General features: G+C 37.3%; 1 protein-coding gene across 1 annotated transcript; it reads left to right on the plus strand.

Moving 5' to 3' along the window:
* Window positions 1–1,972: 1,972 nt before the first annotated feature.
* On the plus strand, window positions 1,973–22,702 carry itih5 (inter-alpha-trypsin inhibitor heavy chain 5). Its single transcript, XM_067391104.1, has 14 exons — window positions 1,973–2,183; window positions 2,272–2,316; window positions 5,456–5,619; window positions 6,315–6,425; window positions 6,858–7,117; window positions 8,048–8,217; window positions 8,737–8,853; window positions 9,097–9,268; window positions 10,331–10,643; window positions 14,222–14,844; window positions 14,994–15,044; window positions 19,124–19,240; window positions 19,860–20,237; window positions 21,384–22,702. The coding sequence occupies exons 1-14, from the start codon at window positions 2,058–2,060 to the stop codon at window positions 21,689–21,691; spliced, it is 2,955 nt and encodes a 984-aa protein (XP_067247205.1). The 5' UTR covers window positions 1,973–2,057; the 3' UTR covers window positions 21,692–22,702.

The following is a 22,702-nucleotide window of genomic DNA, read 5'->3' on the forward strand; positions in this document are numbered from 1 at the left end:
CTATATTTGATATCGTACACAATAATTGGAAAGTTGATTTTACCTTTATAAGCAATGATCTTGTAACTGGTCTCACGTTTGAACAGCTTTGGTGTCCTTTGCTCTTCTAGAAAACCTTCAAGAAAAGTAAATAAATAAATAAAGGCCAAGGTAGACCATTTTTTAAGTCTTAGCTCCATATTATCGATACATGTTGATCATGTAAGCAAGAAATTTTCATTATCCATTTAGCAAACAGCCCTTATTTTCACTACATGTAACTGCACAAAGTCATATGTGAACCCTGTTCAAACCAAACTCACTTCCTCGCCATAGTTGACAGGACACGCGAGAAGCACACCAGAAAGTTGATTAAACTCAGACGTGCAGAAATCCAATCTGTCAGGAACCTGTCCCATATCATGATCAATAAAGCCCGTGAATCCTGTAGATGGCAGCAAAGACAGGAAAACTTCACATTTGGAGAATGAGGTTGGCATGGAATTCCACTCTAAAAAAAAGTGCTATATAGAACTAAAAGTGGTTCTTGGCTCGTAATCATATAGGAGAACCACCTTTGTCAAATAGTGCTATGTAAGATGTGCCATATCGTATTTTATTTCTTCAACAAAAATGGTGCTAAACAGCACCAACAGTGGTTCTTTGGCTTGTAAAGTATCTTTAAAGGGGCTTAACAGGTTCTTTGTATGGCAGTTGTGCTATATAGCACCTTAACCACCCCAAAGAACCACTGAAGAACCTCTGGAGAACCATACAGGGGCTTAACAGATTCTGCATATATGGTAGCGGTGCTATAGCACCTCAGTCATCCCAGAAAATCGCTGAAGAACCACTGAAGCACCAAGATTTGGTGCTATACAGCACTTAAAGTGGTTCCCCTATGATTACGAGCCAAAGAACCACTTTTAGTACTATATAGCACCATTTTCTTAGAGTGTACAATTCAGTGAATTAATCAAAATAATATTATTATCATCGTGCACTCTTAAAAATAAACCATTTTCCACAAAGAACCTTTCATGGAACAGTTCTTAAAAAAACAAAAAACAAAAAAAAAAACATTTTTTCTTAGTGTGAAGAAATTTTAATAATCTGAAAAACCCTTCCAATATCAATAACCTTTTGTGCAAAGAAAGGAGTCCCTGGACATTTAAGGAATCATAGATGCCAATAGAGAACTATTATTTTTCAAAGTGTGAGGGAAAAATAAAGACAGACAGCCATATAATGTAAGCTAGTGTTCTGTTCATGAGATTAATATAATAAATAAACACAGAAAACTTGCTTATTGAGCGACTCGCACAAATTGTGAGGAAAATGTGGGAGTTGCTTGCTCTGGAGAAGTTGAAGATGCGTCATGCAAGAATACAAATCCACTACCACTACAAATTACGCCAACAGCTCTACCTACCTTAATAAGAAACGTGACAGAACTCACTTGAATTTGAACATTGGCAATGAAGCTTATAGGACTGTCGAAGCGATTTTATTATTATGATCGAATCTTTTCGAATTGTTATCCAATCGAATTATGTTGATCATATGAAATAACACAATGAGGGAAACACGATCAATTATAGGATACATTCAGTCAAATAATGCATTTTTTAGTATTATATTTTTAGGCACTAAGCCTACCAAACCCTAAATCCTACTACGAGAAAGATAATTAATTGTAAAAGTACCTTAATAGTGAGTGTAAATTGAATTAAAACTCTCAAGTCTGAGTTTGTTCGCATTTAGACATAAAAAGTACACATAGGCTATTGATTATGGAGTTTATCCAATAAAGACCAACGTGTGAACGACATTAAAAAGATTGACATCCTTGCCACTTTATGCATTTTCATTTGCGCAATGTGCCCTATATAGAGACCAGAGACAAATGAGTGAGAATGTCGCAAGTGTCTAGACAACTAAAACACTGGAGCTCCCTCCCAAACACTTCATACTGTCTTCGGATGGGTGGGACGCAATAACCGCCCTCATCACACTACACGGCCACTGAAATACACTCGAGCAACTCTAGAGACCAGCCAGTGCAGAACAATCTTAAGATGCTGCTCATAGTCCTCGTCTTGTATTTGTGTCCGGTTTTTCAGTGCCAAACTGAGGATACTGAATTTTCAGAGGATGTGGACTTTGAAGAAGAATTCACGACTTCTAACATGGATTCAAATGCTGTAGGAATTTTGTCTTGCATTTCACATATAAAAATATCGTCATGAATAGTCATATCTAGGATCTCATCAGTCCTATGTTTGTCTTCAGGCTCCTCTCAGAATCCCGCGGCAGGTGAAATCGTTACTAACTAAGGTAAAGACGCGCGACACCTGCGCTTTCTCCATCGTGTTTTGAAGTTTTGTGTGAGTGTAAAACAGTCAAAATGTCTTCCATCATATTGCTTCAGGAAATATTCATTGAATTTAAGTCTGTATTTAATATTTTATAGGCAGCAACTGTCAATACTTAACTCGGGCGCGCGCTTGGTTTGTTTCTTTAACGGTTGACCGTGTTGTAACACTTTTCATCGTCTGTAACTTTGTAGTTTTTGTTCACTATCTGTTTCAGCCTTTGATATTGTATTCCTATATTTGTCTGCTATAAAGTAGAGTAGGCTAGAAATCTACAGCTTATCTCTATAGTTAACTATTTTCAACTTTAAAGGGTGTGGTTAATATAAACTACAACCGGAGTGAATTGTAACAGGTGGTGAGGGTGTAATATGGAAAACAAGGTCAGTTTAAATCATGTGCATTAATTTATTCAAAACAGAAAATATTATGTAATCACTTTAACATTATTGTGTGCAATTGTCCCTTTCTGTTCAATCTTTCCATTATTGGAAAATGTTACAATCCCCCTTTTTGTGCTAAATCATGATATTACTATTTTTAACATGTAGGAGATAAGTTAATATATAATATATCAAATTTAACAAAAGTGTGATTCGAATGATACCCGTTCTGTCATTTAACATTTGCGAGTAATGTTTTTTTTATACAAAAAGTCTGATTATACAGCAAACATTTATTGGGGAAAGTTGTCATATGAGTTTTTAAATGTTATATATAAAAAAATGAAACAATTACAATATTTGTTGAGCCAAACAACGATTTATTTACATTACTTTTTGTATTTTGCTGTTTCACAAAATCTTTTTGATTTAAATTTGGCTGAAAAGTCTATAAGCTGTTCAGTGAAAGGTTATATTGTGATAACTTAAGCCATATAGTGCGACTACATGCTTCGCTGTTTCCCGAACCACAGTTTACTTCATATTTTGGAGGAAACTATGGGACATTTTTGTGAGGGCTTGACCCAACAATTACAGTGGCAAGAAAAAGTATGTGAACCACTTGCAGAATCTGTGAAAATGTGAATAATTTTAATAAAATGAGAGGGATCATACAAAATGCATGTTATTTTGTATTTAGTACTATCCTGAGTAAGATATTTTACATTAAAAGATGTTTACATTTAGATCACAAGACAAACAATAGCAGAATTTATTAAAATAACCCCATTTATAAGTATGTGAACCATTGATTCTCAATAATGTGTGTGGTTACCTGGATGATCTACGACCAGTGTTGGGGAAAGTTACTTTTAAAAGTAATGCATTACAATATTGCGTTACTCCCTAAAAAAGAAACCAATTGCGTTACTTTGTTACTTTTTATGAAAAGTAATGCATTACATTACTTTTGCGTTACTTTTTCTCACTGGGGCTGGGCTTGTTTGTTTTTAATAACAACAAAAAAGTTTTGGCAAAAAGGCCCTTTCACACCAAAAGTGAAATGAATAAGCCTCAGGCTATAGGAAAAGCATATTTACACCTGTACAGTAGAGGGCGCAGCTCAAACAAACCTTTCTAATCTAAAGTATTTTTTGCTTATTAGTATGGTTGAATTAGGTATATTGAAGATCAGCAGCAAAGACATTGGTCAATAATTGAGATTAAATACATAAAGTATATTTGTGTAATTTAATATAGTTAATTATTACAGGTTTGCAAAAATTCTGAGATTGCATTTCACTGTTTTTATTCATTTTGAGGAATACTGAATGTTTTCATGCAAGTGAAATAAGTAAATGCATGTTCACATTTAGTCTAAAACTACAATAACCATCATGTTCACACAGCGCACACAACACCCTCTGCACTTTATTTCTCTCAACATGGGGACAGGAGAGCTGTCAGTCAATAAATGTGAAAAAGTAACTTGTGTTACTTATTTGAAAAAGTAACTTAGATATTTTGTTGTAAATTGAAAAAGTAATGCGTTACTTTACTAGTTACTTGAAAAAGTAATCTGATTACGTAACTCAAGTTACTTGTAATGCGTTACCCTCAACACTGTCTACGACTGTTTTTTTGTTTTGTGATTGTTGTTCTTGAGTCCCTTGTTTGTTCTGAGCAGTTAAACTGAGCTCTGTTCTTCAGAAAAATCCTCCAGGTCCTGCAGATTCATCAGTTTTCAAGCATTTTTGCATATTTGAACCCTTTCCAGCAGTGACTGTAGGATTTTGAGATTCATCTTTTCACACTGAGGACAACTAAGGGACTCAAACACAACTATTAAAAAAGGTTCAAACATTCCCTGATGCTCTAGAAGGAAACAAAATGCATTAAGAGTCGGGGGGTGAAAACTTTTGAACAGGATGAAGATGTCACAATTTTTCTTATTTTGTTTAAATATCGTTGTTTTTCATTTAGTACTGCCCTTCGGAACCAACAGAAGATACTAGCATGTTTCCCGGCAGAAAAATTAAGTACAATTTACCTTGATATTTGAATTCAAAAGTTTTCACCCCCCAGCTCTTAATGCATCGTGTTTCCTCATGTTGCATCAGTGAATGTTTGAACCTTTTTTAATAGTTGAGTTTGAGTGATCTCAAAATCATTCAGTCACTGATGGACAAAACTGATGACAAAACTGAAATTTCTGCAAGACTGGAGGATTTTTCTGAAGAACAGAGCTCAGTTTAACTGCTCAGAACAAACAAGAGACTCATGAACAACCATCACAAAACAAACAAACAAAAAAACAAAAACAAAAAACGTCGATGATCATCCAGGTAACCACACACAGTATTAAGAATCAATGGTTTACAAACTTTTGAATGGGGCCATTTTAATAAATTCAGCCATTTTTTTTTTTTTTTTTTTGTCTTGTGAACTAAACGCAAACATCTTTTATGTAAAATATCTTACTCAGGACAGTACTAAATAAAAAATAACATGCATTTTGAATGATCTCTCTTATTTTATTAAAATTATTCACATTTTCACAGATTCTGCAAGTGGTTCACATACTTTTTCTTGCCACTGTACTTAATAATCAGCCCAGATCTTTAGGCAAATTGGCTACATCACTCATGTTTTCAGAGCAACTATTTGAAATATTCATTTATATTTTAATGATGGTCATAACTTGCTCTTATCTGCCAGGAAACTAAACCTCACATTCAGGAGCTCTCGGTCCAGACCACCATCATTTCCCGCTATGCCTTCACTGCGGTGTCCTGTAGCATGCTTAACAGACACTCGGCTGCCACTCAGGGGGTCTTTCAGTTCCACATCCCCACTGCTGCATACATTTCCAACTTTACCATGTAAGTGTGGAAATACATACATAATTGGCAAATACCATTAACTATTTGATTTCTAGTAATCTCTTGTTGGTCACTCAAAGAAAATGGTACTACTATGGGTGTCCCCATAATGATTTGATCTGGCATCAATAATAAAAAAAATGCTTTGACCATATTTGAGTATGACCCTGAGAATGACTCAGGTTATCTAGAAGGTCTTCCCCCTTATTTTGCAACATGGAAATAAGCTATTTTCTGTGAATGTTTTGAGACTTTCTATTCATTAGCTGCTATAGGAAAATAACTAACAAAGCAGTAAATGGTAAAACTATATGTGTTACAAACTATACATTTATTAAAATTATATAGTAAGAAATCCCATTTTGCAATATCAAGCATGCATAACGAGCTGCTTTCTACAGCTAAAAATGACTGGAAGTGGATGACACCGGAAGCCAGACACATTCAATTTATGGTCTTTTTACTCACTCTTACATTAAATGGTGGATAATAGCACAAAATTTTGCAATTGGGTTATTAATGGGTGGTCATTGACTTCAATAGTTTATATGTTGAGAGAGGTTATTAAAGGGCCTGAGATAGTTTAGACTATGATTAACCACAGGAAATATTTATATGCCACTTGTGGCAACTTCTTGTAGTTTCCATGGCACTAATAAAAATTCTTATTTCATGCTGTTGGTATGGTGGCAAAGGATCGTGGGGGGACGAGTCTTTCCCAGCCAGGTGAAGGCAAAAGAGAAGAAGATGAAGAAGGAAGGAGGAGAAAACAATGGCAAGAAAAACAAGGACACACCAGAGCCGCGGTAAAGATAGCAAAAAAAACTTCAAATGTCTGAGCCATTAAACTGAATGTGTTTTGATTCAGGTAGCAAAATGTTTAACTTACCTGCTCAGCAAGATTCTGGCTCTGCCAGGACAACAGCTGTACTAAAAAGAGAAAAGTGACCATAAAAGAAGACAGTATTCTTATACTTGCTATAGCATCCCTTGTGGCAAGCTAGAGAATGCGATACTTTCATTACGTTATTAATCATTCAATAAGTACAAGAAGTGATGCAAAGTTTTGAGCCTGTTATTACTCAAATTCTTACATGTGTATTTCATTTACTTAATGAGAAGATACTGAGAAATCTGATATATATTCCCCCCCCAATGTGGTTTGGCAAACCATGTGACAGATTCCGTTGGCAAGAAGTTCACATTTCCAGAGTAATGTTTTCTACTCTCCCTGTTAGTGAGGGTGAGATGGAGGTGTTTCGAATGGAGGTCACTATTCCTGGACGCAACCGTGCTATGTTCCTCCTGACCTACGAAGAGCTGCTGCAGAGACGATTGGGCCGTTACGAGCATGTGACCAGTGTTAAGCCAATGCAGTTGGTCAGCAGACTCAACGTGGGCGTTACTATTGTGGAGCACTCCCGCATCACTTACCTTGAAGTCTTACCCCTACGAAATGGCAAAACTCCAGCTTCCAATGGCAATGGGAACGCAGATGGTAACCAGATGTATCCAATCTGATTCTTGACTGTGTATTTAGATGTGCTGTCACTGGTATGGTTTCAAATATTTGACAACATTGCAAAATTTTGCCTCAAAAACGGCAAGATAGATGGCACATGTTCCAGTTACATTTCTTCCACTTTCCCAGCTTTAAAAGGGCCAAGAATGATTGAAGGGATAGTTCACCCAAGAATTAAAATGATCCCATGATTTACTCACCCTCAAGCCATCCTAGGTGTATTTCAGATGAACACAATCAGAGATATATTAAAAAAAATTCTTAGTCCTCCAAGGTTTATAATGGTTGTAAATGGGGTGCAGCATTTTGCAATAATGCATCCATCCATAAAAAAAAAAAAGTAATCCATACGAATCTAGTGGGTTAATAAAGGCCTTCTGAAGCATAGTGATGCGCTTTTGTAAGAAAAATATTCATATTTAAAACTTTATAACTTCAAATAACTAGCTTCCAGCAGACAACCGTACACAGAATGCGCAAGTCGATTTGCGACGGAAGAGTATCCTTTGACCTGACACACAACGTAATGACGAACGCAGATATAAGAGAAGCTTAAATTTGTTGCACAGCCCTTTTTGAACCGCGAGAGGCGTCTAAGCTTACAATACTCCTACATCCTGCGTCATACATCGCGTCAGAGGATTACTCATTTGGCACAAGTTGACTATGTTTCTTACAAAAACGTATCACTTCGCTCAGAAGGCCTTTATTAACCCACTGAAGTCGTATTGATTACTTTTTCTATGGATGGATGCATTATTTTTGACTTGACACGGCCCCCCATTCACAACCATTATAAACCTTGGATATATACAGTATTTATAAGATATTGTGACATGTTAGTCTAAGTTATCAAATGTAAAATAGCACATTAATTACTGTTGCTTACATCTTTTTCTGCCCCAGGTAAAATAGGACCACCAGTTTCCACCATAGTCAAACAAAATGAAACCTTCTGCAAGATCACCTTCTCTCCCAACATCGTCCAACAAGCCAAAATTGCCACCAATGGCATGCTGGGAGAATTTGTGGTGCTCTATGATGTAGAGAGGGAAACTGGAATCGGTGATATACAGGTACACATACACACAATATTTCCATATTATTAACATATTTACATACATTTCCATAGAAAGGCATTACTTAAATTAGTTTGTGTATATAGATAAGCTGTAGTGCATAAAAAAACGTATTATGCTGGACATTCTGGTGGATTAAAATAAAATAATATAAAACAAAATACATTAAATGTAATTAGATTATATTAATATATGTATAACATAAAATTGATAAATATTTAATAATAATCATTACAAAAAAATAATATTTTTTGTGTGTTATTTATTGTCTCTCTCCATGCAGTGTCATTAATTTACAGTAGTACAATATTTTATTGAGTTGTTTTTTTTTTTTTTGGCTTCCTTTTATTTTTATTTTGTTATACCTTTCCTTCTCTCCCAACAGTTTTGAATTCAGAATATGATGAAGTCACTGAAGACTTTAAACTCCTCCACTTTACTGAGCTCATTGCTTTCTTGTCTACACAAACACATTACAAAGATCGAAAGGCTGTAAAACTATCTGCTTTCTTTCAGGTGCTAGATGGACATTTTGTGCACTATTTTGCCCCCAGAGATCTGCCTGTTGTGCCAAAGAATGTAGTATTTGTGATTGATACCAGCGCCTCCATGGTTGGAACCAAAATCAGACAGGTAATATACTCTGTTGTCAACACAGATTGAAGCAATCAGTTCTTCACACTGAGAAGAATTTATATTCAACATTTCAGTTGTGAGAGTTGCAGTGTGCTGTTCTCTCAAACAGGGAATGATATTGTGCCACTTTTTTTTCCAGCTGGTTTTTGTGATCTCATAGTTGGACACACAGACACACACACCCATCTCATAGCAAATTGACAGAGTTCAATAGTTCTCTTTTTAATATTTCTCCACCAGACCAAAGAAGCTCTGTTTACGATCCTACGCGAGCTGCGGCCCAATGATCACTTCAATTTTGTCACTTTTTCCAATCGCATCCGTGTTTGGCAGCAGGGCAAACTGGTGCCCGTCACACCCAACAATATACGTGATGCCAAGAAGTTCATCTACATGATCTCACCCACTGGAGGTAGAAATTCTTGCACACTCCTAAATACTCCCTGTTACACATTTAAACAACATTAATCCTATTAAATAAATTAAATAATTTAATTTAATATTATGTTGTTTTTGTCAACTGTAATAATGACAAAATAAAATATAAATATTAGATTAAAAACTTAAGCTAATGGAAAATGCTGATATATAAATGTTTAGGCTGAAGTACTAAAATTACTAAAACTAAAATTAAATTAAGCGTAAAAATATCAATGTTTAAAAAAAAAAAACAATTAAAAATTACATAAGCACATAACAACTTTACTAAAACTTTAACCAAAATGAAAAGGAAAACTGAAAATATAAATATAAAATTTAAATACTAAAATAATATAAAATATAATCTAAAATAATATATAAATAATGCTCAAATAAAACTAACCCAAATACTCTGTTTTCCCATGAAATTCAGAAGAAAATATTTTTGAAGAATCTATATAAAGAAGCCATGTTAATGCTCTGAAAAGAAATTAAAAACACTTTCATCATAAATTACATGTATTGAAGTCATTGTACAGTATGCATGAATAGCATTTTATTATATATTTATGAAAAGGTAACATAGGACAAAAAAATAAAGTGTCAAATCATAAAAGTATGAGTGAACAAGTTGACTACTTTTATTGCATTTTTTGTCATATATATATAATTTTTTCATATAATCATTTTTTTATTTTTATTTTATCATCCAGCTTTAAATAAAGTTGGATACTAAGTATGTCCAACTTTATCCGCATACATACAATATACTCACATAGTGTGATATATATACTATATAGCAAATCTCAATTGCTTGATTGTTTGTATTTTCACAAAATGTAAAGTATATTATCGCCCAGCTCTAATGCAAATATACTGCATGAAGATATTAAAATATGATTTTCTGTAAAGCTGCTTTGAAACTTTGTGCATTGTGAGAATTTATTTAATTTGATTTGACCTGATACAGATTTGGAACAACATAAGGGTGATTAAATAATGACAGAATTTACATGTTTACTACTCATTTTCTCTTTTATTTAAAACTCCTCAGGCACTGACATTAACGGTGGAATTCAGACAGGCTCGGCATTGCTCAGTAACTACTTGTCCAGCAAAGAAGAGTCCCATCACAACAGCGTATCGCTCATCATCTTCCTGACAGATGGGCGGCCCACAGTGGGCGTGGTTCAGAGTCCAACCATCATCGGAAATACCAAAGCAGCAGTGCAGGAAAAGTTCTGCCTCTTCACCATTGGGATGGGTGATGATGTGGACTACAGGCTCCTGGAGAGGATGTCCCTGGAGAACTGTGGAACCATGAGGAGAATCCCAGAGGACGCAGATGCCAGTGTCATGCTCAAAGGGTGAGGAACATGTTGTCAACATTAACAACATATTTTTGTATGTTTGTGAAATAATTTAATTAAAGCATAAGTTAAGGCGAAAATAAACAACATTTGTTCATTTTGTGTTGGGTAAGTTACTCAAAAAAAGTAATCCACTACAAATTACTACATTAAAATTGTAATTTGATTACATTACTGATTACTGCATGTAAAAAGTAATCAGATTACTAATTACTTTACATTCAAGTTACTTTGAAACCTACAAAAATATGCAACAAGCTCTTCAGCTCTCCGACGCACAGTTATAGGCTACATCAGCCTCCGAATTTACTCACTTCATTTCGTTCACTCTTTGCAGATATAGTGCACTCAGATGACATACACTATATAGGGATTAGTGAATCAGAGAACGAGTGAGCGGTTTCGGACACAGCTTAAACATTCCTTGCTGTGTGTAGCATGTATGTGTGTGGTAGCTGAACTGTGTTTATGTTTGTATGTAACTGCATTAAAGATAGGAAAAAATTGCTGAAAACATTTATAATAACATTTGAAAACAGTATTGTTCAGAAGTTACCTTCTCTCCCGATCCTGAACAAATCGCCTAAAAATCCAATCTAGCTTGTTTGGGAGGTTGGACCGCGCTCGTCTTGGGAGCGGGTATCCTCCTCCACGCGTTCTCCGGGGATTCATAATGACGCATCCGCGCCAAACGTGATTTCTTCAGAAATGCACTTTACCTATTTTTTTTTCTTGTAACACAAGTAACATAATTTTATTGACTTCAGTAACTGTAATCAAATTACATAAATTTAAAACGTAATGCGTTACATTACTGCGTTATCAGGAAAAGTAATTAGACTACAGTAACGCGTTACTATGTAATGCGTTATACCCAACTCTGCTAAACACATTAGACTTTCTTGCTTTTGAGGAACAAAATTGGCATTTCAGGATTGGTTGTGACACACAACAATAGAGGGTATGCACGTGACTTCACCGTTCACCATTATGACTGCGGTTACGCCCACTGAGTGGCAAAAAGTCTGAGTGGCACCATTGGTTTTCAGCATGAATACCAAAACACATCTAAAATGCGAAAGAGCTTTGCGATTGACTGTACAAATAACTTTGACATCCGAGGTATATTTTTACAGACTGCCAAAAGCTACACAAAAAAGAAGCAAAAGGATCGCTGCAATTCACAGAAACAACGGGACTCAGGCAGAGAAACATGGATTTGCAGTTATCAATTTGTGTCGGAACAATAGATTTTGGGGTAAAATCATACCCTATATATTGTATTGTTATATAATGTGTTCAACTCATGAATTAAACTTTATATATCTTATATTCTGCATAATTGGGTGTTTTGAAATAAACACTGACAAAAACTATACAAGTTTGGACGATATGACGATATATATATATAACATTGATATAAGTGATCACTCGGATTTAGACCTACCTATATTATAGTTATATAAAGCGTTTACAGGCAGATTTGCTTTATGTATTTCCTCGGCGTCGAAATCAGGCACATATAAATGTCAGGAAACACGACTCCTGGCTGCATGTCAATATCCATGGATTAGGTTTCTTTGACATGTTATAAGGAACACTTTCCAGCCCAACCTTTAGTGTAATTGTTTGTTTTACTCACGATTTCGGAGTGTCCACTGTTAAATCCACTCATGCAGCAGGATCTTTTGCCACTCAGTCCAGCTGAGGGAGCGTGTTCCGGCGGGAAAGTGACGTCAATGCATACCCTCTATTGATGCCATCCATGACATCAAACTTGGCAAAACATGTCTGTGCGCACCCTATTTGAATATATACGCAAGTGCAAAGTAGATGTGAGAAATAAAAATACATGTAAAATAAATACTCCGCATCAGAATCCAGATTTATTTTGTGATAATGACCAGCAGACTTCACATTATCCCTTACTTTGCAGTAGCTAACATGAATTTACAATGAACAAAACTTTTAAAATATTTATTAATCTTGGTTCTCATGTTCATTTCTACATTAATACACATTTAAAGTTGTATAACTTAAGATAAGTTCATGTATTATGAATGAACATGATTAAGCAATGAACAACTATTTAATTAACATGAACCTACTGTAGATGATTTATAAATGCTGTAAATGTTTTTGTTCACTGATAGTTCATGATTCCTAATGCATTTAATGTTGTTAACCTAATTTTTCAAATATTAATAATAGATAATCTGAATAAAGCCTAAAGAAATCTTACAATCTTTGCCACGCACAAGGCATGCATTGAAGTAAAAAGTGCCAGATATGCTAACAAAATAAAACAATGTGTGTAACAAACTGTGAAACAAAACAAGGACATGGGCTCTTTTTACTTGGGCTAGTAAGTAACCACCCTAGAAACCATCTAGCAACATCCTATCAACCTCTCAGGCCACCCTAGCAACCACATGACTAAACTAAAAAACTATAACTAAAAAAAAAAAAATCTCAAAACACCTTAGCAACTGCATAACAACACCCTGGCAATCAGGGCCTAAAATTAACACTCACCAAGTGCCAAATCCGTGTAAAAATTGGTGTTGGCGAGTAAATGAAACTATCAATCACCAGCTGGCTGGTAATATTCGTATGAATTCTAGCAATGCAATTTTGTGAGCACATGAATGTGAACAAATACAAATGACATTTGGGACAGTTGACGGGCTGGTGCTGCATCGTCATGAAAGTCTAGCCAATTGAAATATTCAAGCGCAAGAAGACGCAAAAGGGAACTCAATTTGTTACTCGCTGTGTGGGAAGTTTTCTGTGCACAAACATCGGAAGTGTGCACTCAAAATCTGTCTCAGGCAGCGAGTGAATACTAAATTGGACTCTCTTTCATGTCTTCTTGCACTTGAAAATGCCTGCATTAGCGAATATCCTCATAAACATAGTCAATTATGTCTTAAGTGAACAAACAGTTGAGAAAGAAAACGCATGTGTATCAGTATATTGGATCCGTGCATTCATTCTTAAAGTGACAGCAGCCTAATTAACCTGTTGCCACCTATTCTTAATGTTAGTCAAACAACAAATGAAAGAAAAATTACTCACTGCTCTTGACTGAATAACTTTTGTAACTAGGCAGTTATCTCTAGCCTACCTGAAAATTGTGAATTTTCACTGGTATCTAAAATTTTGATGTCATAATTGTTTGTTTGTTTTTTGGAAAAAGAGTTTCATGGCTGGTACAAAAATATTAATGTCCGGTAAATTTTCTTAAGTCACTGGCCATTGGCAAAAAGAAAAGCCCTGCTGGAAACCATTAATATTATGGGGCAAGTATGTTGTGTGGTGTTTTGTGACAAAAAAAGCCCCCCTTAAAGTCCAGGTTAAAGGTCAAAAGTGACATGAGATGCCATTGGAAGTCAGAAATCTTTACACAAGGCTTAACAATGGGCCCCACTCTAAAAGTTCAACAAGTTTAACGTAAAGAATACATGACTTATTAACCCACAACCTGAAGCAACACTATGGCATTTTAACCTTATTATTCCTTTCCTCCTCTCCTTTCGGTCTTCTCTCCTATTTTTTACCTACTATCTCTATAGCTTCTATGATGAGATTGGCACTCCGCTGTTATCCGACATCCGGGTGGAATACTCTGAGGATGCTGTGGAATACATCACCCAGAACCTTTTCACAAACTACTTCAATGGCTCTGAGCTCATTGTAGCTGGAAAACTGACCAATCGCAGCTCAGACTTGCTGCACGTTCAGGTGACCGCCAGCAACAGCGAGAGGAGCATTGTGCTGGAGAAAGAGGTGTCACTACTTGAGCAAGAACAGGAAACTGAACGGCGGCTAGCGGAAGCAGAGGCGGGTCCTAAAGCGGATGGTTATGTGGAGCGACTGTGGGGATATCTGAGTGTTAAAGACGGGCTAAAAGGTCGACTGCGAAGCCAGACGAGTGGAGAGCGGGAAAACTACACGCAACACGCTAAAAATCTTTCGTTAACGTATAATTTCCTCACGCCACTCACGCAAATGATAGTGGAGAAACCTCAAGTGCTGGCTGACGGAACTTTAGCACAGACAGAGGCAGAGGCCACAGAGGCTCCGCCCACTCCTGAGTCATCCAATCAGCTGTCAGAAGATGACAACAGTCTAACACCCCAGAGCCTGCACAGAAATGAACCGCCCAAGCCTATTTCTGCAGTCGCCAAAGCAACAAGTGTGTTTATTTAAATTGGACAGCAAGCAAAACATTTGTTTTAGATCAGATTTAGGGTCATTATGATTGTCATTACACAATCAGTCTTGAAAATATTAAGGTGACTCAAACAATCCATGACGATTTCACTGTTTTCCATTTATCTCCAGGTGGTGTCAGCAAACTCGCCAAAAAGTCTGTCACCTTATCCAAAACATCCGGTATTTCTCCATTTTTCTACATCTGCTTTGCATTTCAGTGTGAATGTGTGTGAGTGTAGTTGAAAGCAGTTGTAGTGTCTGTTCACATGGACTATGTGGCTTGTAATTTGTTGTGTTCAGGTAAAGGGGCCTAATCAGAGCGCAGTTAATTGCTACTGAGAGTTGTGTAAGGGCTCTAATTCACATGCCTTTGTTTTGGGGGCTGATAGGAAAAGGCAAGACTTGAACAAACCCCTAAGAATTCAACTTTAGGGTGTAACTCATTCTTCACTCTTTGTACTTTGCACTCTTTGTGCATCCTTTGAATTTGAAAATGAAATGAACAAGTACTTTTTTGGCATGACTCATACACAAAATATTGCCAAATCATAAGTACAATCAATACAAGAAGCGACAAAAAAGAAATAATTAAGCTTTGCTTTTAATTAAGCTTTTTCAGCCCTAAGAAAAAAAGTAACAAAAAAAAGGTGTTTTTTTGTTTTGTTTTGTTTGTTTTTATTATTTTTTACTTGGGCCAGTAAACAACCATCTAGCAACACCCTAGCAACTGTAAAAATGCACACTCATGCTGTGTCCAAAATCAAATACTTCCCTACTATTTGATATGGGAAAAACAGTACGGCAAAAGAGTAGTATGTACGAATACATAGTATTCGAAAAACAGTGGGCAAAAAGTACCCAGATGACCTACTGCTTCTGCCGAGATTCTGAAGTGTGCATTCAATGGACACTTTACTATCCCATGAGGCCACGGGAGAAGATTTAAGAATGTCAGTGCATTGACTCAACTGACGCTGATTGGTCACGTGAACGTAACAACATAGTGGATGCATTACTATCCATATTCATACAATATAGAATGTACTTTTTTTAACTGTCATGAAGTAAATTCTAATTCAAATGTAGTACCTTAGACAGCTGTGATTTCAGACACAGCATCAGAACAATTTAATAACACCCTGGCAAGCATTAATATTATGGGTCAAGTATGTTATTGTGTGTGTCGTTTTGTGGTATGCACAGTTCATCAGAATACACTGATGCAGTCAGTATATGTGCATGAGCGAGATGTGAATGAGGGGTTAAACGCAGTCTGCAGTGCTCACAAAGAAAATCTGTTACATGCATTTATCAGATGAGTAGAACTGCCCTCCATTCTAGTTAAATCTGAAAGCTTTGGAAAGCCACTTTTCTGTTAGCATGATTTGTGATCTCATATAAAATGTTGAAGGAGAACCTCACTTAAATGAGAGAATTCACAGGGGTCGTTTGGATTGCACATAACCAACAAGCTTGCATAATTTTCATGCAACAAATTTTCAAGTTAAGCCCTTTTTAAAGCAATTAAAATTAGCTTTTAAAAAAAATCATATTCATTCAATGTTCTACAAATGGTTCATATTCAAATTAAAATGTTTTCTTTCAGACATGGTGAACCTGATTTCACCAAGTACAACGTGTCCCTAAATATCTTTGTTTATCCTGGAACAACATTTCAATTAACCAATCAGATTTAAGAGGGACAAGTTTAGGCTAACAACTAGGGTTATGTGCTTCAACATCAGTGTTCCCTTTCGATGAGAATGAGACGCTGCATCCCCTAGAGGGCACTATGGGGAATGCCTCTGGCATGCCAGTATCTGAAGCATGACTCTAAACACAATGAACTGGCGACAGCCGATGACATTACTACAAGTGAGACCGTGAGTATAAAAGGGTACCTGTGAAAAACGTCATCCTCTTCTTGTCTTCAGGAGTCTGTTTGTTTGAACGTATATCTAAGGCAATTATTATGGCTAGCTCAAGTGCTAAGAGCTTTAGAAAGTGTGTTCATCCGTGTCAGCACTATCTGATTCTTGATGACACACATGAAATGTGCATTATGTTCTTTGGTGAGGAGTATGCACGCTCAAGTCCTTGAGGGGGCTGAAATTGTGGGGCTTGCAGATGGAACTGGCTGACCAATTCGAGAAAAGTATGCATATTTCTCATTCTTTGGCAGCTGACGAGGGTGAGCCACTGGACCAGGATGATGTGTTATTGCTTACATTATCTGATTCGGCAGCGAGTACGCTCCTGGCTTCGAGCCAAGATGAGCTATCCGTCCGGATAGTTATATCAAGTAGATAGTCTCTCTGCGAGCCTCCTCAGTAAGCTGTCCTGGGTGATGGACGTAGTTTGGCCTGCTTTCACTTAGAGAGTCATCATGCTGAGGCCGCTGACAAGCAATAGTGTTGAATTGTTAGGCTCTCTGCGAGCCTCCTTGGCCTCTGTTTGTGTTTGGAAGTGTTGTTAGGCTGAGGTCTCCGCCTTCTATAAGCTCTGCTAGGATAGCATTCTGAGTGTAGGCTCTCTGTGAGCCTCCTTGGAAGCTGAGTGTTGGGTGTTTTTAGGCCTCTGCTCATTTGGGAGTCATATGATATTTAGGCCTCCTCCTTTAGAGCTGTTAAAGCCAAGTTGTTAGGCTTTCTTGAGCCTCCTTGCCTATTGCCTCCACAGAGGAGTGTTTTTAGGCTTGGTCTTGCTGGAGAGTTTTGGCTGAGGCATCCACTCCACTGGGCTCCACCTAATTATGTTGTTAGGTGCTCTGCGTGCCTCCTTGGTAGCTATTCGTAAAGTGGGATGTAGCAGGCCTCCTCTGGTTTGAGATCTTCAGTTGAGGCCTCTGTCCTTAGAGCTTGACTGGGTAGTAATTGTTAGGCTCCCTTAAGTCTCTTTAGCTACTGCTTTATTTTGCTTGGCCTATTCTAACTAAGTTTTGTTTCTGAGGCCTTCATTCATCCAGAGCTGCAACTGAATAGCAATTCTGAGTCACGCTTTTTTCAGCCTCCTTGGAAGCTGCCCTGAGCATAAAATGTTGTTAAGCCTCTTCTTGTTTCAGAGAGTCTTCTTGCCGAGTCCTCCATTCTTAGAGCTAGGTTATGCAGTGGCACTGACTTGCAGGCTCTCCGTATGAGCCTCCTTGGTGCCCCTAGATGGTGTGGGACATAGTGCTGATGCCTCTGTTCTCTGAGTTAGCTAGGGACATAGTTGTTAGGTTCTCTGTGATCTTCCTTGGTTACTGCTTGAAAACGGAGCATCATTAGACTCCCCTGAGCTAAGCCTACAGTTAGTATAGGTGTAGGATGCAGTGCTGAGGCCTTCATCCCTAAAACTTGGGCAGGTAGTGTGTCAGGTTGTTAGGCTCTCTTTGAGCCTCCTTGGCCACTGCCCTCTATGCATAATATTGTTAGGCCTCCTTTCCTATAAGAGTCGTTTAGGTCTCCACTCTGCAGAGCTTCGCCTGGCCAGCTAGACTTAATTGCTAGTCTCTTCTTGGCCTCCTTAATATATGTTCTCCTTAGGGCTGGTTAGGCCTCCTCTCATTTGAGATTCGGTTTCCGCAGCCTCCTCCATTAGAGTTTTTGCTGAACAGTAGTTCAGAGTGGTTAGGCTCTCTCGAGCCTCCTTGGAAACTGACCTAGGAATAGAACTCCCCCTTTTTGAGGCCTCCCTATTTGAATCTCCAGTCTATGACTATATTCCGTTAATAGGTGTTCCTTTGAATACCAAACTCTTGAGCTTGCCTAGCTCGGGCTCTGGCCATAAGGAATCAGTCATGACAGCATGGCGGTGTGGGTATTCCGTTCCCATTCAAAAGGAACATCTCAAGTTCAATGTAACCATGGTTCCCTGAGAACGGGAACAAGACACTGCGTCATTTTGCCATGCTTCAGGTACTCCTGTGCACAAGAAGTGGATGACATTTTTCACAGGTGCCCCATGGTCTCACCTGTAGTGACGTCATTGGCTGTTGTCGGCCAATGTCAAGTTCATTGTCGTGTTTAGACTTATGCTTCAGACACTGGCATGCTGGATGCATTCCCCACAGCGCCCTCTAGGCGATACAGTGTCTCGTTCCTCTTCTCAGGGAACCATGGTTACATGCGTAACCTAAAACATTTTTCACCCCATATCATTTCCCTCTGATTTTAGGGGTAAGTTATGGGTTAGGTTTAGGGGTAGGGATAGGGTTAGGACTAATTCTTCGGACAGGAATGTAAGATGTCCACCTACACCATCTTTTTATCTGTCTTTAGCTGATGGTGACCCTCATTTTGTGGTGGAGATTCCTCACAGTAAACTGACTGTGTGCTTCAACATTAATGGGGAGCCAGGACATGTCATCCGACTGGTAACTGATCATAAACATTCAGGTAAACAACAAAACTACACAAAGAATTTGTTTTTGTTTTTGTTAAGAAAGTAATGTAAGTATTTGTGTATTAGTGAGCTTTGCATTATTGCCAATTCTTGGCCAATTTAAGATTTAATATTTATGATATATTTGTATCAATATCTAATATCTATAATTATAAATAAATTTGATTTATATTTTATATAATATTTGTATTAATATGTAATATTTATAGTTATTTAAAACTTGTGTAACCTGTACATGCAAAAAAAAAAAAAAAAAAAAAAAAAAAAGGCATTACGTGTTCATTCTATAGGCGCGCAGTGTTTCTTTACAAAGTGACATCGCCAGCTACTGGCCTGACACTACAGTGCTTTTAATCAGTTTTGCGGTTCCGTGTGAATGGGGATTGTTTTAACATCCAGTTGTCTGTATATGAAAAAAGCAAAGGAATACTATTCAGTTTTTAGTACAACGTTGTTGTAAACCCTTAAAACATATTTTACTATTTTATCAGTTATTGCTCATCAACTAGCTAGCCTACTTTACTCACCAAGCCAATGTTTCTTACATTTAGTGCTTATAGAGTCTTAATTTTGGACGTTTAACATAAATATGTATATATTTGTCCCCATTAGGTGTGACTGTGAACGGTGCACTGATTGGTGCTCCTGCCCCAGCCGGCAGTCATAAAGAACAGAGGACATATTTCAGCACCATAACTATAGTAGCCGATAAGCCAAAGCGCTCTTACATTGAAGTGACCCCACAAAAGGTCATACTGGACGACCGTGACCGGATGATCCTTCCATCCAGCTCTAGCATTTCAGTTGAAACCGCCAACCTGGGTGTGGTCCTTATTGCTAACACAAACCTGACTGTAACCATCCAAGGAACTATCCAATTTGTCATCTTATTCCACCATTACAAAAATCCAGCGCCCTTTCAGCGAGATCACCTGGGATTTTACATCGCTAATAGCAAAGGATTAAGCAAGGATACACACGGGTTGCTAGGTAAGCACATTGTTGTCTAATTTAGTGAGCTACCTTGCTGCCTAGGCAAGGTGGTTTACTGGTGTCCCAGCCTAGTCAAGCTATTATACTGGTTTTAGAGGGGTTTTTAGTACTTGGCAACTGGTCAGGCTCAAAGACCAGCTAGCTCGATCAGCTAAACACCAGCATGTTATTTTTGGAATCCAGCTAAACTACTTAAGACCAGCATAATGGAGACTCAATTCACTACATAGTGCAACAGTGCCTGCTCACATTTTCAGTGGCCTTGGTGTTGGAAGTATTTGTCCCATATAGGAATTTTAAAAAGTCTTCATTAAAGAGTAATAACCAAACCAACCAGCTACAGGGTGAATCACATTACAAATGTTGATTTGAATCAAAAAAGTATTTGAAAATTGGGCAAAAAGACAAAAAGTACCAGACTTTTCCCTTCAATGTGGGAAATACCAACAATACCACAATACAGCATATACCATTGAATAACAACCTTCAAGCCCACAGTAGGTCTGTCTTTAAGTCTTAAAGATATTGTTAAAAATGGATGGGATTTTTACTTCCGGAATCCGACTGTTGCACTATTGATTCCAATAAAGTTGCTAAGCTAACATTGTGATACTCTAATTCCAATTGACTATTTTATTAATTGTACTATGTATTTAGTCACAACTTTTTTGAACTTTTCTCATTTACAATTGCTCAGCAAAAGTTTGTGGGCTAAACCCGGTCATTTCATTAGGAATCCTTGCAATCAGGAGTTTTGCATGACGTTGAAAAACTTCCCAACGCAGATTTTGATTGTGTTCAAGTTGGTCACGCGAAAGCTGCTTGGCTTGAAAGTGTGGTTTGGCTTGAACTTATGTGAAATGAGCTTCAAACATTGCTACACGATTGACAATGGACAGTGTATCTTGTTTGCCTGCAAAAATCTCGCTGAAATTTCGCTGTGACCGAACCTTTTACTGTAGATAAGGCCAAAACTAGCTATCTTAAGAGGCAGAAATAAGCTGTTTCCTGCCTTTTAGAAACATTTGTACACACACCTGATGCCTAAAAATGCTGGTCACTAGGTTTTGGAACCAAGCTACCAAATGCAAAGGCATTTTATACATGCTAAAAGAGAGAAATACTGTATTTCTGTACTTACAGGCCAGTTCCTGTATGAAGATATTGGACTGACACAGCTTCCTGGAAACTTCAGCATGGCCGGAGAAAACAGCACACGGGAAACACTAGGGAAAAATATCACTCTACCTAGTTACCACGCCCTAAAGGTGAAGGACCGTACTGTCGCCGTCATAAAGAAGAGCAGACGAATCTACTCTGGAAAACAGACAGTAGACTGCTGGTTTGCCAAAAACAATGCGGCCAAACTGATTGATGGACAATACAGCGATTATGTTGTGTCACATCTGTTTGACACAGGAGACTGGGCTAATGGAACCAACTCACACTGAGACCAACACACACATTGAGTTTCCAAGTTGAATGGGGACTTTCTATAGACATAATGATTTTTATACTGTACAAACTGTATATTCTCTCCCCTAACCCTAATCCTAAACCTACCCATCACTGAAAACTTTCTGCATTTTTGCATTTTCAAAAAACATCACTTAGTATGATTTATAAGCTGTTTTCTTCATGGGGACCAAAAATGTCCCCACATGGACAAGGATTTCAGATATTGCTTTGTGGGGACATTTTGTCCCCATAACGTAGGGTTCACCAGGACACCACACACGCACATACATGTATAAAAAAAACCATGTACATATATCTTAAACCATGTTTACACTGTAATAACCATGACATTATACAGATGTGTCCTCATAAACCATCTATACAAGAACACACACAAAATACACAGAATATGATTCTACTGGATTGATGGGTCATGACCCAAATATATATACACAAACACTTTAAAAACCATCACAAAAAACATCCAAAATCAGTATTTTAAGTACATGATTTATATTGAGTAATGTGTGGACAAACTACTTTACTGTTTTTATTGTAGTCATCTACAAATATATACTGTATATTTTTAGTTAATATAATAAGTTTTTGGAACCTTTTTTGTACTAATAAATTAAATTTAAACAATAGACTGTCTTCTTTTAGGTAAAGAGCTAGGTTGCAGAAGTACAAGTGACAAGACAAACGATGACCTCTGAGATTAAGTGATGAAATATGCTTCTAATTTTAATGTATATGACACTAAGCATTTCATTGTTGAATTCTCTTTGAAGTACAAAACTACCCATAATCCTTCAATGAGATCCACCAATTAGGGACAACACTGTTACGAAGCGGTAATCACAGCAAAAAACTCACTCCATGGATGGACGGATTTTTTATTTATTTTTTGGCTACAAAATTGGCTTTGTTGAAAAAAATTGAAATATGCCATCAGTTACAGAAATAAAGTAACAGGTAAAAAGTACTATTAGGGATACGCAATA

Source organism: Chanodichthys erythropterus, chromosome 8 (assembly GCF_024489055.1).
Source record: "Chanodichthys erythropterus isolate Z2021 chromosome 8, ASM2448905v1, whole genome shotgun sequence".
In the NCBI taxonomy this organism is placed as follows: Eukaryota; Metazoa; Chordata; class Actinopteri; order Cypriniformes; family Xenocyprididae; genus Chanodichthys; species Chanodichthys erythropterus.